Genomic DNA, 16,721 nt, shown 5'->3' with positions numbered 1-16,721 from the left:
TCCTTCCCCCCACCCCCCGGTCACGTGACAGTGCCGACGTCCGCATCACCCGCGCGTCAACCGAACTTGGGTGGTGGGTGGTGGTGGGCGGGGACAGCGGCGGGAGTGGCAGCGGGCGCGGGCCAATAGGAAAGCGCGCGTCGGGTGGCGCGCGGGAGACCGGGGCCCAATCGGCGCCGCCGAGGGCGGGGCGGAGGCGGGGCCCGCGGCAGCCAGCAAGCTCGGTTGTGCGCGCCGGTGACGTCGAGGGGCGAGTGAGCCGCGGGCGCCCTCGGGATGAATGGAGGCGCCTCGTCCAACTTCGACTCCAAGGAGCACCTCCTGAAGCTGGGCGCGAGTTTCGACAAGCAGCCCCGGTGCGGCTTCCACACTATCCGATGTGAGTGTGCGGTTATGCGGCGCCTCAACTTCCCCCCCCCACCGCCTTCCCGCCCCCCTCCTTCCCCCACCGCCGCCTTATCCATAGGTAAGTTGCGCTCCTTGACGCTGCCACGGCTACAGCGCCACCCAGCGGCCAGGAGGAGTGTCCGGTGGTGAGCAGATGTTTGATTGAGTGGGAGTGCGGAGGGCACATTGTGGATCATCATCATCATTGCAGCAGCAATAATAATAATAATAATAATAATAATAATATCTTTGCGTGTGATACAGCGCCTTATCAAGTCCCCGAGACGACTTCAAAGCGCTTAGAACGGTGTGCGCTGTTGCGCTTGGGGCCCCCACAGAAATCTACATAACGCCCCCCCCCCCCCCCCCCCCGCGCACTTTACGGCGAAGCGCTTTGAGGCGCCTCGAAGGCATCATGAAGCGCCGTATCAAACGCATGGATCGTTAGCACCCGTGGGATTGATATTCCCATCGCTGATAATAATTTGCTAATTATTGATAAGGCGTTATATTGTCCACCAGGATTATTATATCAGCCACCAGGATTATTATTTATTTATTCTTTACCCGAGATGTCAGTCAGAATAAGTAGTTCCACCTCCCTCCCCCCCCCCCCCCCCCCCCGAGAGGAATGCAAATGCCTTGTGAAGCTCTTTGAGATGTTTCGAAGATGTGATAAGGTGCTATGTATAGCGCCGCTGAGACGTCTCACAAAGTGTTTCACAGAATATACTGTGATATATATTATATATTTTTGTAATACACAGAATATACTGTAATATATAATATATATTCCCATGGTACTATGTATTGTGTAGGCAAAAATGCTTTGTACCATGGGATCTTTCAATGACCATCCAAATTATGGCATCTCCGACAATGAGGTTATCTCCCAACATGAGTCGGCATCCAGAAGAAACTATTCCAAAGCAGGATTTGCATTCCCCTCTGAGGAGGGAGGTTGAACGGCCTCATCTTCCTGACATCTCGGGCAAAGAATAAATAAATAATAATCCTTGCGGTCGATATCACTCCTTATCACATCAACTGATTGTCTCAAAGGATTCAGGCAGATGCAGTGAGTGTTTATAATAAAAATGATAATCCTTGCATTTAATATAGCGCTTTTCACGTCTTCTAGACGAATGAGTTTGTAGGCGAATGAGTGATAAAGGAATGCTGCTTGAAGGGGGTAGGTAGACTGCTAAGTGGCATTGTAATTCACTGGAAACCAACACAGTGCACTGGTGGGAATCGTTTAGCTTGTGATTGTAATGGTGAATGGGGATGCATGTGGTAAGGAGGAAAGAAAGGAAGTGTGTGTGTATTTGATTTGCGGGGTTGAGTGAGATGTTGCCAATTAAGCTTCAGTTTTACAACAACTTGCATTTATATAGCACCCTTAATCCGGGCTAGCGTCTCGGGGCGCTTTTTACCCTATAAGCACTAAATCTCAAACTTGTGAACCGTGTGTTTAAATGAAACCAGTCTTGGTACAAGCGCTACCAATTCAGATAATGTTTGTTGGATAACCCTTTAAGAGCAAATAGATAATTAACTGGTGGGCAACTATGAAAGAAGACCAGCAAGTATAAAAAGGGATTCTGGGAGAATAACTGTTCGGGGTTTATGGTAGGAGTGTTGTAGGATGTTGTACATCCTAACCCCCCTACCAACATGCCCGCTCCCCCGCCTAGTGGGCTCTGGCCTGCTCCAGGTTCCCCGCCTCGCCTGCTGCACCATTGGCAGGCGAGCCTTCAGCCATTCTGTCCCCACCCTCTGGAACTCCATCCCGCAGTCTTTCTGCCTTGCTTCCTCCCTTGCCTGCTTCAAGACACGTCTCAAGATGTGCCTTTGGTCGCCCTCCCCAATCCCGACCCTCCCCAATCCCGACCCTCCCCAATCCCGACCCCTCCCCAATCCCGACCCCCAGCTCAGGTCCGAACCACTAATTGTCCAGTGCCTTAGTAGGTCCTCCCGACGTGAAAGGCGCTATATAAATGTTATTTTGTTGTTGGTGGTGGTTGTGAGCTGAGAATAAAGGAATTACTTGATACACTTGTGTAGTGGACTGTGAGTCATTTCGTGGGGTTAATTGTCTATTTGCTCTTAAATGGTTAGGAGCCAATAATTATGAAAGCCCTTGTTACTGGGAGATGAGGACATTTTTCTGCAGCAGTTAGCAGTTTTATCTTCAACAGTAGAACCAGAGGACATGGCCTGCGATTGAAGGGCAAATTCAGGGCAAAGATGTGGAAACACTACTTCAGTCAGCGAGTAGTAAACATATGGAATGGGCTCCCTAAGGAGATGGAAACAGAAAGTGTTGATTCTTTCAAGAACAAATTAGATAGATTTCTGTTAGTGGTTAGAGCACTCGCTTTGCAAGCGAGAGACCTGAGTTCAATCCCCGGCAGTCAGGGCGAAACCTTGGGCAAGTTTCCTTACTCCACACAGAGCCTAATAATAATCCCTTCAAAGCCAAAAACAATAATAAATTGGTCATTTTCAATCTACGACTGTTTGTGGGACATTGCTGTGCGCAATTGGCTGCTGCGTTCGCCCACAAATATACAGTCAATTCACTTTACAGTATATTCTGTGAAGCGCTTTGGGACGTCCTCCCGACGTGAAAAGCGCTATATCAAATGCAAGGATTATTATTATTATAATATCTCCGGATACAGTATATAGTTTGGAACACAACATGTCATGGGACTGCCAGGATGGTGGAAGTCGAACTGGGTGGATCTTGGTCTTCTTTCGTCCAGCAAATTTTTATGTTTTTATTGGACCGGCCCAGGTGTTTATAATAATAATAATATAATAATAATAATAATAATCCTTGCATTTGATATAGCGCTTTTCACGTCGGGAGGACGTCCCAAAGCGCTTCACAGAACACACTGTAAAGTGAATTGACTGTATATTTGTGGGCGAACGCGGCAGCCAATTGCGCACAGCAATGTCCCACAAACAGCCATGGATTGAAACTGACCCAATTTATTATTGTTTTTGGTTTTGGAGGATTATTATTAGGCTCTGTGTGGAGTAAGGAAACTTGCCCAAGGTTTCGCCCTCTGCCTGGAATTGAACTCAGGTCTCTCGCTTGCAAAGCGAGTGCTCTAACCACTGAGCTACAGGACTCCACAATAATGTCAGGACATTGAGTTTGTACTAGTTGGATGGATTATGTTTGGGATTTAAATTGCTTGGGAGTGCAGTTTGTACTTCAGAGGGTTTCATTACATTTTGCCATGGTTACAAAAGGGTGGAGTGGTTTGCCTGTCTGACTGACCCTATGAGGCTTAGTCCTGTGATCAGAATTATATTTTTGCAATTATGTTATAATAATATAATACTTGCATTTGATATAATGCCTTATCACATCACTGAGACCTCTCAAAGTGCTTCATAGGATATACTATAAAGTGTGTTTTGTGGGCAAAACGCAGCATCTAATTGGACACAATAGTCCAAACAGTCAGATATTATATGACTTATGTAAGTCTGGCTGTAACTTATACTTGTTATAAGTCAAATCAAGTTCTTCCCTCGTGCTTGAAACTGTAAGTGGAAGAGACAAGTGATCTTGAAATCCATATTAATACAATGTGTGTTTCCTAAATGTGGAACCACAAAGCTTGCTGCGACTGAAGGAAGAACTTGCCACCTTATGTCGACTATCTCAAAGTAACTTCAGAAGTAATTACTATCAAATGTTGTGACTGTTTTTGTCAGCAAATGTGGCAACTATTTTATAAGTATTATAATTACGGATTGATAAGGTGAAGCTACAGAAGTTTCTGTTCGTGGCATAAACACGTAAGGTGTGTATTTGAACCTTTATGCGTTTAGTGTCCTGTTTGGAACTTTTCAGAGCCATTGGTGGCAGTGACAACTGTCAGCCTTGAGATGGAAGCAGTTTCCTCCTGAAATGACAGTATGTGCTATTCACTCACTGACAAACTGCCATTATTGCAGAAGCCACTGATTTCAGAAAATTTTGGAAAGGATTTTCTTTAGCAATGTGACCTGTGGCCCGGGTGCGTGGTGTGTGTGTGTGTGTGTAGAATTAGTTTCTCAGAAAGAGGGCTGGGTTCAAAAGAAAATCTGGCCGTTGGGACGTCTCGACGACGTGATAAGGCACCATATCAAAATTAAGGATTATTATTATTAATGTGCTATTTGAGGAAGTGAGCATCGATGATAGAATGTGCTGTTAAGTGTCTTTTTTTGTAGGGGCTTACGGCTCGTTTCTTAATAGAATGAGATCCTGAGTAGTGTAGAATGTGACCTTTACTGGGACGAGTAATATAATAATAATAATAATAATAATCCTTGCATTTGATATAGCGCTTTTCACGTCGGGAGGACGTCCCAAAGCGCTTCACAGAACACACTGTAAAGTGAATTGACTGTATATTTGTGGGCGAACGCGGCAGCCAATTGCGCACAGCAATGTCCCACAAACAGTCGTGGATTGAAAATGACCAATTTTATTATATTGTTTTTGGTTTTGGAGGGATTATTATTAGGCTCTGTGTGGAGTAAGGAAACTTGCCCAAGGTTTCGCCCTCTGCCAGGAATTGAACTCAGGTCTCTAGCTTGCAAAGCGAGTGCTCAACCACTGAGCTACAGGACTCCAATATGGGTGCTATTTCCACCCGTACTCATCCCAGTAAAAGTCACATTCTACACTAGCTCAGGATCTCACTAATGAGGTGGCCTCCTTTTGCTCCTGACTGGATTTATTTCACCCGATGAACGTGTAGAGATCAGTGCTCTCGAGCTTGGCATTAAACCAAGGTTTGTCCTGTTGGGTGGATGTTAAAGATCCTGATGGACTATTGGAAAAGAGAAGGTACTTTAACAGGAGCTGATTGGGACGATTCCCTGTCCCCAGTGATTGGTCTGTCCTTTCAAGTCCTCCTGAAGAGTTGGGCTGTGCTGAAATCAGCAGTGCCTGGAATACTGTGGACCCACCTGGTCAGGAACTGTGTGTTGAGATTTAACTGTCGCATGACGGTTGCCTTTATTTTCCAGATGATTTCAAGCCTGCGTCCATCGACACGGCATGTGAAGGAGACCTTGAAGTGGGCAAAGGGGAACAGATCACGATAACCTTACCAAACATTGAGGTAAGACTGAATAAAACACAAAATGCTGCAGGTGCAGGTAAGACTGTAAGATAAGACTGTGGTTTTGTCAGATCAGTGGATGGTTATCTGAATGTATAAATGAGTAAGTCTAATGTCCTTATGATGTCAGAGTCTAGGTTCAAATCTATTCCAAGACCAAAGTCCTTTTTTTTGTTAAGTTTTTTCATTCCTTACTTGATTTTGTGATGCTTAAATGAAACAAATAGGGACGTTAATAGTTCCAGTGGCTCTCCTCTCACCTCAACCTTCACAGTTCTGTCCTTGAACTGTTCAAATCATACCTCATACACCACCTCCACTTCATCTCCACAAACTTTATCCTCTAGACCCCGCAACATCTCGCGCAGCGTTCCTCAGGGCTCTGTTATTGGTCCACTTCTCTTCAACATCTATATGCTCCCTCTTGGTGACATCATCTACAGACACGGGGTCAACTTCCACATGTATGTAGATGATACACAACTGTACCCCTCTGCCTCCGTACATGACTCCAGGACCACTACTGTCCTGACAGAATGTCTGTCAGAGATCAAATCCTGCATGAGAGCTAACTTCCTTCAGTTGAAAGTCAACAAGAGCGAGGCTGTCCTAATCGATTCACCATTCATGTTTGCACACTCCACTTTACTAAGCCAGTCCAGAACCTTGGTGTCTCATTTGACCTTCATTTCTACCCCACATTTGTGCCATGACCTGCTATGCCTTCCCCCACCTCTGCAACGTCGTCACTGTCACACACCCGCAGGCCGCCGAAACCCTCATACACGCATTCATAACATCCAGGCTTGACTACTCAAACTCTTTGCTTGTTGGCTTCCCCAACTCTTCCCACAGGCTGCAGATCATACAGAACTCTGCAGCCTGTGTCCTCTCCCGCACTAGGCTCCGTGACCCTATCGCCCCTATCCTCACCTGACTCCACTGGCTTCCCATCACACAGAGGATGCTGTTCAAGATTCTGGACCTCACCTTCAAAGCCCTCCATGGTCTCACTCTCCCCGAACTCTGCGACCTCCTGATCTCCTACCTGCCCATTCCCTCTGCTCAGCAGGCTCCGGCCTGTTTCACGTTCCCCTGCCTTCTGCCACTCTGCCCCCACCCTCTGGAACTCCATCCCACAGTCTTTTCGCCTCCCCTCCCTTGCCTCCTTCAAGACCCATCTCAAGATCTTCCTCATCGACCGGCCTTTGATCACTCTCCTTCCCGCCCCTCCATCCTCCCCGATCCCGACCCCCAGCTCAGGTTCAAACACTGACTGTGGGATGTCCCCCCAACGTGAAGGCACTATACAAATGTAATATTGTATTGTACGTTAAAATCTCCCATGTTCACAAGGTGGCAGCTCGGATTGGAGTGGAGCTGTAAGGAATAGTGAGGGCGAGGAAGGATAGAGAAATGAGCACGTGAGCAACGAAGGAAAAGGGGGAGTGTTCACGAGGGGAGGGATTTTTAAACTTGAAGACCGAGATAACTTTGGGTTTATTTTTACTCTACACAGTAGGTAAAGTGCCATGAAACCTCTTCTTTATTATTGTTATTTAGAAAATAAAGCCATTAAAAAGAGGAGGGGTGGGAAGCAAGCGGAGGGGAGGGAGAATTGGAGAGCGAGTAAGGAGGGAGGTTAAATGTTTCTCTTTAATCAACATAACCCTCAGATTAACTCTTACATCATTTATTTACTCTCCTGCTGGTAAGTTTACTTAGATATCTAGTTCAGAGGAGACTTTGAACACAGTTCAAATTGATAGGGCTTCTTTATCTTTTTCTCTCTTGATTTTCTCACCTTTCCTCCCTCTTCCAATTAAAGCACTGATACTGTTTTCCCTTCGATTTGGGGAGAGAGGGGAATGTAACCCAGCCTCTTTCCATCCTTGCTGAATGTCCACACACAAGTTCATTTTCCCCTGCAGCGTAGTGGTTAGAGCACTCACCTTGCAAGCGAAAGGATCTGGGTTCAAGTTCCAGGCAGGACAAACCTTATGCAAGTTTCTTTACTCCACACACCTGCTTACCTAGCAGTAAGTAGGAACTTGATTGTTAATCAACCGGGTCCCTACTTACTGCTTGTGGATTGCTTTTCCGGGGGTAATAATCCCTTCCAAAAAAATACTAAGAATAGTTTGGTCACTCAATACACGACAGTTTGCGGGAAGCTGCTGTTTGCAATTGGCTGCCGTGTTTCATCCACAAAATGTACAGTCAATTCACTTCACAGTGTATCCTGTGAAGCGCTTTGGGACGACGCGACGACGTGAAAAGGCGCTGTATCAAATGCAAGGATTATTATTAAATCGTTGAAACGTCTCATCCAATGCTGACTTGTGGCTTAGATCAGCTAACTCAACGGTGACCAGGGTTCCCTGGTCTTTCACAGGCTGGACTTCTCACCTACTCAACGAATAAACACACTGAAGGGTCAACTGAACTCTGTGAATGGAATTTTATTACATTTGCATAACAGAACCGAGAGCCTATTTCCACTCACTATAAGGAGAGTGGGGTTCGGGGAGTGATATGTGTTCTGACAATAGAAGTTAAATGTTATTTACACAGGGCTCGACACCACCGATGACCGTCTTCAAAGGCTCAAAGCGACCGTACTTGAAGGAATGTATCCTCATTGTAAACCACGACACCGGAGAGTATCGACTGGAGAAACTGAGCAGCAATATCACTGTGAAGAAAACTAGGTGAGTTGCTGGTCTGGTGCTGCATGTGTGGTATGTGTTGTGCAGAGAACAGAGCGAGCTAGCTGCTTGTAGAGGAGCAGGGTTGGTGGTATGCGTGCGCGTGGTTATTTAAAATAGTGATTCAATCGGATCGATAACTTGGGTCCTTTCGAACCCATGCCAGCCGAGCCCTCTAACCACTACACTACAGGACTCTTCAATCTGTACCTGTATGTTCTTCACCCCCCATTCCCATCCGTCAGAGCTTTTAGGAACCTGACACCTGAGAGGAATATACATCACTCACTCTGCTAAACAACTCCTCCTGCCGGGTTTTCCACTCAATCATTATCTGCTTACATTGCGAGTTTGTACTTGTTTTCTGGATGGTCAACATTCTCAGCATTTCCCTGTTTCTCTCCCTCCAAACTTGTTCTCCATCTTATTGACTCATTGCTCTGCTGAACCTTTGAATCTCACTTGTTAATTCCATGTTCCATGAACTATATTTTGTGGGTGAAACGCGGCAGCCAATTGCGCACCGAAGGGTCCCACAAACAGCCCATGGAATGAGTGACCAATATTATTTGGAATCTACGAGTTTTTAAAATGCCGGCTTGGAATCTCCTAACTACTCATTGCCTTGTTCTGTGTTTCAAAATTAAAAAAGGCGAGGATGATATCAGTTGAATGCTATGTTGTTTTCTTAGGTTTTAATGGAGTAGGTAGGGAGAAACTGTTTCCATTGGAAGGCAGGACGGTAATCAGCGGACAAAGATTCAAGTAATTTGGCAAAAGCACCAGAAGGAGATGGGAATTTTTTTTACACAGAGTGTTGTTCTGATCTGGAATGCATGGCCTGAAAAGTTATTGGAAATTGATTCAATAACAACTTTCAGAAGGGAATTGGACAGGGACTTGGAAAAGAAAATTTGGCAAAGATATGGGGAAACAGTGGGGGAGCGGGGACTGATTGTGTAGCCAGCACAGCCACAATGGATTATTGTGCTGTTCTATGATTCTTTGTGATGCAATTTCCAGTGTTTATTTGGCAAAACTGGTTCTAAGCAGCTGCCTCCTTCGGTTTGTGACATACTTTCTCTTCCCTTTGCTGCTCTGGAAAGTGTTAATGTGTCCTCGGGATCGTCAGCAGCAAAACATTTTAGTGACAAAGGTTCATGAGAGAGACCCAAGAAGGGATGTGAAGGGCAAGTCTCAATCAGATATACCTACCTACCTGCCCGTACCCTCCGTTCCTCTGGCTCTGGTCTGCTCCACGTCCCCCGCCCCAACCACCCTACCATCGGTGGTCGGGCCTTCAGCCTCTCAGCCCCGAGGCTCTGGAACTCCATCCCCCAGTGCCTTCGCCGCTTCCTCCCTTTCCTCCTTCAAGGCCGGTCTCAAAACCTTTCTCTTTGACCGAGCCTTCAGCTCCCCTCTCGACTCTCTTCCCCCTCCTCGCTCCCTCCCTTCCCTCCCCTCACCCTGACCATTTCCCCCCTCCTCGCTCCCTCCCTTCCCTCCCCTCACCCTGACCATTTCCCCCCTCCTCGCTCCCTCCCCTCCCCTCCCCCTGACCATTTCCCCCCTGCTCGGGTCATGACCCAACTGTGCAGCGCCTTGGGACGTCCTCCTGACGTGAAAGGCGCTTTATAAATGGAATCTTGTTGTTGTTGTTGTTGTTGATATCAGGCAACAGTTGTTTAGATGGATGGTGATTGATATACGATTACCAGGAAGAGTGATTGAGGTTGGGTCACTGGGATTCATTTCAAGAAATTACTTGATGCTGTAGGTAGGGTGGGGTATTCAAATACCTCACTGAAGGGCTAAAGGGAATAATAATAAAAATTCTTACATTTGATATAGTGCCTTATCACGTCGTTGAGACGTCTCTAAGCACTTCACATAATGTACTGTAAACTTGCACTTATATGGTGCCCTCCATACAGGTTAGTATCTCAGAAAGCTTAAAGCGAATTGACTGTATTTTGTGGGTGAAATATAGCAGCCAATTGTGCACAACCATGTCAAATTATTGTAGAGTCCGAAGCGTAGTGGTTAGAGAGCACTTGCCTCTCAAGCAAGAGAACCTGGTTTGATTCCTGGCAGGGCGAAACTTCAGGCAAGTTTCCTTACTCCACACACCTCTGTTTACCTAGCAGTAAATAAGAACCCAGTTGTTAGTCAATTGCCGAATTGCTTTTCCGAGGGTAATAATTTCTCCAAAAAAATAATAATCTGTACTAATAAATCTTTCCCATACAGGGCGGAAGGGAGCAGCAAAATCCAATCTCGTCTGGAGCAGCAGACAAATCGCTTGAGCCAACAGATGCGCATCACAGCTAAGACCTCCACTGCACCAAAGAGTTCTCCTCCAAAGGATAAACTGTCCCCCACATCACACATGGATGATATCGAGAGAGGTATGGAGCTCACATCCAATTGTCTTGTCCTCTCGGAATTGGAACCTTATCAAGCTGATATCCTTCTCACAATCTCTTCACCTTGCCCCCTCACTTGCCTCCTTCAAGACCTTCCTCTTCGACCAATCGCACCTCCTACCCAGCACCCTCACTGCCCTCCACCCCTCATGATCCCAACTCCCAGCTCAGGTCCAAATCCTTGACTGTCCAGTGCCTTGGGATGTCCTCCCTACGTGAAAGGCACAGAGTAAATATCATTTATTGTTTTCTTTGTTGATGATACTTCCAACCCCAAGTTCCTGCTTGTGTGTGATATTTCGTTGTGCCCACAATACCAGCTGGGTTTCCTGACAATTGTGCACTTGACAGCAATTATATAGGAAGTGCTTTACATTGGAATACGTTAGAATATACAGCACAGAAACAGGCCATTCGGCCCAACTGATCTAAGTCGGTGCTTATACTCCACATGAGCCTCCTCCTGCCCTTCCTCAACTAAGCCTTCAAGCAGAACCTTATATTCCTTTCTCCCTCACGTACCTCTAGCTTTCCCTTAAATACATACGTGCTATTTGCTTCAACAACTCCTTATGGTAGCATGTTCCACATTCCCACTACTCTCTGTGCGAAGAAATTTCTTCTAACTTCCCTATTTGATCTATTTGTGTCTATTTTATATTGATGGCCCCTGGTTTTGGTCTCCTCCACAAGTGGAAACATCTTCCCTATGTCTAACCTATCAAAACCTTTCATCATTTTAAAGACCTCTATCAGGTCACCGCTTACCCTCCTCTTTTCAAGAGAAAGGAGTCCAAGCATATTCAGCCTTTCCTGATAGATATAACCTCTCAGTTCTGGGATCATCCTTGTGAATCTCCTTTGCACCCTCTCCAGTGCCTCTACATCTCTTCTATAATATGGGGAGCAGAACTGCACGCAGTATCTAAGTGTGGTCTAACCAAGGTTCTATAACAGTTTACCATAACTTCCGTGCTTTTCATTTCTATCCCTTCAGAAATAAACCCCAATGCCTGGTTTGCTTTGTTATGGCCTTATTAATCTCCGTTGCTACTTTTAGTGAATTGTGTATGTGTACCCCTAGGTCTCTTTGCTCCTCTACCCCATTTAGGTTTTTATTTTCCAGGATGTATGTGACTTCCTTATTCCTTCTACCAAAATGTACCACCTCACACTTTTCTACATTGAAATGCATTTGCCATTTTAAATGCCGAATCAACGAGTTTATTGATGTCTTGCTGTAACTTGTTGCCATCGCCCAATTTGATGTTGTCTGCAAATCTTGAAATTGTACTGCTGATTTCCGAGTCCAAATCATTAATGTATATTGTGAACAACAGTGGGTCCCAATACCGATCCTTGTGGAACACCACTGCCCACCCCCTGCCAGCCACCCTCTGAGTAGTTACCCTTTACCCCTACTCTCTGTTTTCTGTTTTGCAGCAGCTTGCTAACCATTCTGCTAATCTCCCCCTGACTCCACATGCTCTGACCTTATTCATTCGTCTATTATGTGATACCTTATTGAATGCCTTTTGGAAATCTAAATATATTACATCTACTGTATTACCCTTGTCTAGTCTTTCTGTTACCCATTCAAAGAATTCGATGAGGTTGATCAAGCCTGACCTTTCCTTTTTAAATCCGTCTGTTTTCCGTTTCCAGATATTTTGCTATTACGTCCTTCAGTAAGGATTCCATTATCTTTCCGACCACCGATGTTAAGCTGACAGGTTATAGTTCCCTGGGCTTGTTCTATCTCCCTTTTTAAATATAGGTATAACATTAGCTATCCTCTATTCCTCTGGCACTACTCCCTTTTCCAATGAGTTACTGTATATGTGTAATAGTACCTCTGCTATCACTTCCCTCGATTCTTTGAGATGCTTCAATTATTATCTGTGAGGCCTGAACCCAAAGTCTATCCCTATCGACATCATCCCAGTGAGCCTCCTCTGTACCCTTCCCATTGCCTTGACACACTTCCTTTAATCGCTACTGTCGGCTGGATTGAGTTACCAGATAGGGTGGTTGAGGTTAGGACACTTAACTGATTTTGAGAAGCATCTTGGTGCTGTATTAGGGCGAATGGTAGGACAATTAACTAGTAAATTCCTGACTCGTTACTCCAAGAGAAAGGGGACTCAGTGACCAGTTATCTAGAGTGGAGAGTTAGGCGTATGTATAAATGCAGAAATAAATGTGGCCGGGTATTGACAGCATGATGACTTAAATGGTAGTGACCAGTTAAGCCAGTGTCGAGTTATCAATTTAATCTGTTATCACTGTAATCTGGAACATTAAGATCTAATGGTTTCTTAATCTGTACCTCACTTGTATTTCTATTGCTAGATCATTGTTTATTAATGACAAGTCCTGTAGTTCTGTGGTTAGAGCACTCGTTATGCAACCGAGAGACTCTGGCTTCAATTCCTGTCCAGGAGAGCCCTTGGGCAAGTTTGCTTACTCCACAAGCCTGATAATAATTGCCAAAGGAAAAAAACAATAATAAATTGGTCACTTCAATCCACGACTGTTTATGGGGACGCTGCACAATTGGTTGCCCTGTTTTGCCCACAAATACACAGTCAATTCACATTACAGTCTATTCTGTGAAGCGTTTTGAGACATTTAGAAGATGTGAAAAGCACTATATCAAATGCAAAGATTATGATGATGATGATAAGTCAAACCAGTATTGTGGCATTTTTTGCAGAGCTGATGGCAGAAGTCAGTGCTATGGACCAAATGAGCAGCTCCGATAGTTCATCCGAGTCAAAGGGCTCTTCCTCTTCCTCCTCCTCGAGCAGTGACGATAGCTCCAGCGACTCGGAGAACGAGAAGCCCAAGCCTCGCCTTCCTCCACTGGTGCCTCCGCCCATGGCTTTCTCAATGCCAACAGTGCCTTCATCACAGCCTCAGCAGCACCTGCCAACCACAGATGCCATTCCGAGCAGACCCCAGGGGAGCTTGAATACACTAAGTAAGCCACTATATTGTTCAAATATTTGTAAAGATTTCAGGAGGTGATGGATACTCCTAGAAGGTGGGTGTCCTACCCCAAGTTGGAATCCAACTTTCGATTCCTGGGCAGGATGGAGCCTTGGTTGAGTTTCCTTATACTACAAGCCTCTGTTTACTAGCAGTAAGTAGGTCATCTGACTTGCGAGGCGAGTGATCTAATCAATACACTACAGGACTATTGTTAGACATTTTTTGTCTTCACAGGGAGTGATTTGCAGCTAAGCGACTCTGGAAGCGACAGCGACGACTGACAAAGCCTTTAGTTTTTGACAATCACGAGACAAAGTTTGTTTATAGCTCTGTAACTTTATACAGTGACCACCATCTGCCACAACACACCACACAGCAACTGCTGCCATAGAAATCCATTTATCATGGAAAAGAAAGATCAGCGCTTTTATCAGATGAAGGTGTGTAGCAAACAAGGCTGTGTTTACATCATTAATATACATTAAAAAAAAGTTCATAGCAAGGAGCAACTGAAGCAGGAAATTTGTCTGGTAAGAATTTGTGTCTGAGTGAGACTGATCTGTTTGAATGCCATTAATGACCCGTCACGGTTGTACCTGTGTTGCCTTTTCAACGCTCTATTAACAGCTTCAAAAGATTGTGCAAGAAATGCTTCTTAAAACGCTCAACATCATGATATCACGTTGGACAGTTTAGAGAGCGCGACAGGGACGTCTCTCTGAGCGTTACATGGTTGACTGCGAGTGTGACATCTCCTGCGGGTGACTCGGGTAACTGGGAGCACAATCTCTCCTTTGGGTGACACGGACATATCTCAGGGAGTGACGGGTTCTCCTGTGGGACACGGATGTATCTGTGCACGTCTCCAGAGTGTGACATCTTCTGTGCCTGACGTGGGCATGTGCAAATCGACTAACAGCTGTAGAAATATTTATTAATTTCGCATAGTGAATCAGTTGATTTGGTTTCACAACTCCAGGGGATCGGGTATGGGCTGTGCACAAAGCTCTTTTAAACCATAAACTTCTTTTAAAACAAAATAAAACCATGCAAGTGGACGAGAACAAGAGAATTCCGATGTGCTTGTTTTCTGGAATTTAATATCGGTAACCCACGATGATTGTATTACACGAGCACTTTTTGTCTGGCTTGATAATAAAGGCTGATGCAACTTTGCTTCTCGCTCCCAAGTAGCTGTGAGTCAGTTGTTTTAACAGCAGAGGAGCCTGTTGTAATTTTCCTCTATCGAAGAAAATTCATTTTGTTCTTTGCATCTGTCAGCCTGGTTCATTCAATAGCACTTCAGAGTCGGGAGATCGTGGGTTCAACCCCCTCCCACGTGGGGAATTCAAACTCAGGTGCGCTATAATAATTAGATTTGTGCAGCACTTCATTTTAGGAGGATGTCCCCAAGTGTTTGTTGAACCCGAGTACTTTCACTTGTGAGGCGAGTGCTCGAACTAATGCGCTATCGTAGAATCCTGTAGCATATTGGTTAGAGCACTCACTCGCAAGCAAGAGGACCCGGGTTCGATTCCCGGGCAGGGCAAAAAGTTAGGCAAGTTTCCTTACTGCACATGTCTCTTGTTTACTTTGCAGCAAGTAGGAATCCTGTTGTTAGTTGATTGGCGGATTGCTTTCCGGGGTAATAATCCCTTAAAAAAATATTAAAACTATCAATAATTTGGTCACTCAAACCACGACTGTTTGTGGGACACTGCTGTAGGAATTGAACCCTGATCTTCGTGCTTACGAGGTGAGTGCTCTACCCACTACTTCACAAAGGACTTCTCCAGGTCATGTTGACAATAGCTAGCAAGTATTAGCATAGCTCATTTCACTAAAATAATTAACCATACAGTAATTCACTTCTGATCACAACACTTAGCGCACAAGATGGGGTGAGGAGGAGACGAGAGGGGAAAATGGCCGACAGCTCAGTGAAAACAGTAGGTCTCGGGAAGCATTTGACAATGGAATGTCAGAATAAATCTCTTCTTGATTCCACTCGTTGCGAAGCATCAGGTGCAATATCATGCAATCCATCAAATCAAAATCAGCTCATGTGTTAGTTCTATAAAATGTCGGATGGATCAGGAACAGAGGAAGAAGGAGATGATCTCCCTTTTATAATTTACTTAATGTAAGTTACTTCATCTAACAAGTTGTACATTTCTTCCCTTTGTTGACGTCTATGGAGGAGGTCAAAGAATGGGCCCCAGCTTTACTATATGGCACACATTTAACTCTTTCTTGCTTAATTTTATATCCTTGGTTACTTCCATATGACAGCGGTCATACAATTCATTGCATTATTTGGGAATCGTACAACAAAGTTGATTACAAGCAGTCTTTATCATATATATATATAGCCTGGTTCAGTGGTAGCGCTCTCGCTCACCTCTGAATCAGAAGGTTGTGGGTTCAAGCCCCTGCGTTTCCTTACTCCACACGCCTGATGATAATCAAGAAAATAAAACGATAATAAATTGGTCACTTCAAACCACGACTGTGTGGGACACTGCTGTGCCCAATTGGCTGCCGCATTTTGCCCACAAATACACACAGTCGATTCACTTTATAGTCTGTTCTGCGAAGCGCTTCGAGACGTCTAGAAGCCGTGAGAAGCGCAGTATCACATGCAAGGATTATTATTGTTACGTCAGGACTTGGATTCACATAGTCTAAGCCGACGCTCCACTGCAGTGCTAGGGAGGTGTTGCATTATCGGAGGTGCCGTCCTTCAGATGAGGAGTTAAACCTCACTTCCCGTCTGGCTGTTCAGATGGAAATTCAAGGTCCCGCGGGACTATTCAAAAAGAGAAGGGAGTTTCTCTCTCTCCCGGGGTCCTGGCCAACAATCTCCCAAATAAAATCGGTGGCTCGCTTCCAATGGCTTTGTGAGACGCTGTTTGTGTGCACGGTCCACTGGCTGCCACGTTCCACTGATGTCATCATAATTCTGGGTGGTGTAACTCGGTGGTTAGAGCACTCACCTTGCAAGCGACAGCATTTGGCTTCGGTTCCAGGGCAAGTTTCCGCACGCCGCTGTATCTCACGGTAAG

General features: G+C 45.3%; 1 protein-coding gene across 1 annotated transcript; it reads left to right on the top strand.

Annotated features, from left to right (window-relative positions):
- Window positions 1-195: 195 nt before the first annotated feature.
- eaf2 (ELL associated factor 2) lies at window positions 196-14,849 on the top strand. Its single transcript, XM_007909261.2, has 6 exons — window positions 196-379; window positions 5,434-5,528; window positions 8,103-8,239; window positions 10,487-10,644; window positions 13,379-13,645; window positions 13,891-14,849. Exons 1-6 carry the CDS (start codon window positions 277-279, stop codon window positions 13,935-13,937), a joined length of 807 nt encoding a protein of 268 aa, XP_007907452.1. The 5' UTR covers window positions 196-276; the 3' UTR covers window positions 13,938-14,849.
- Window positions 14,850-16,721: the final 1,872 nt, after the last annotated feature.

The sequence above is a fragment of the Callorhinchus milii genome, unplaced genomic scaffold (genome assembly GCF_018977255.1).
Source record: "Callorhinchus milii isolate IMCB2004 unplaced genomic scaffold, IMCB_Cmil_1.0 Scaffold6, whole genome shotgun sequence".
NCBI lineage: Eukaryota > Metazoa > Chordata > Chondrichthyes > Chimaeriformes > Callorhinchidae > Callorhinchus > Callorhinchus milii.
The sequence above is the reverse complement of the archived record's forward strand: the minus strand, read 5'-3'. Positions and strand labels throughout refer to the sequence as shown.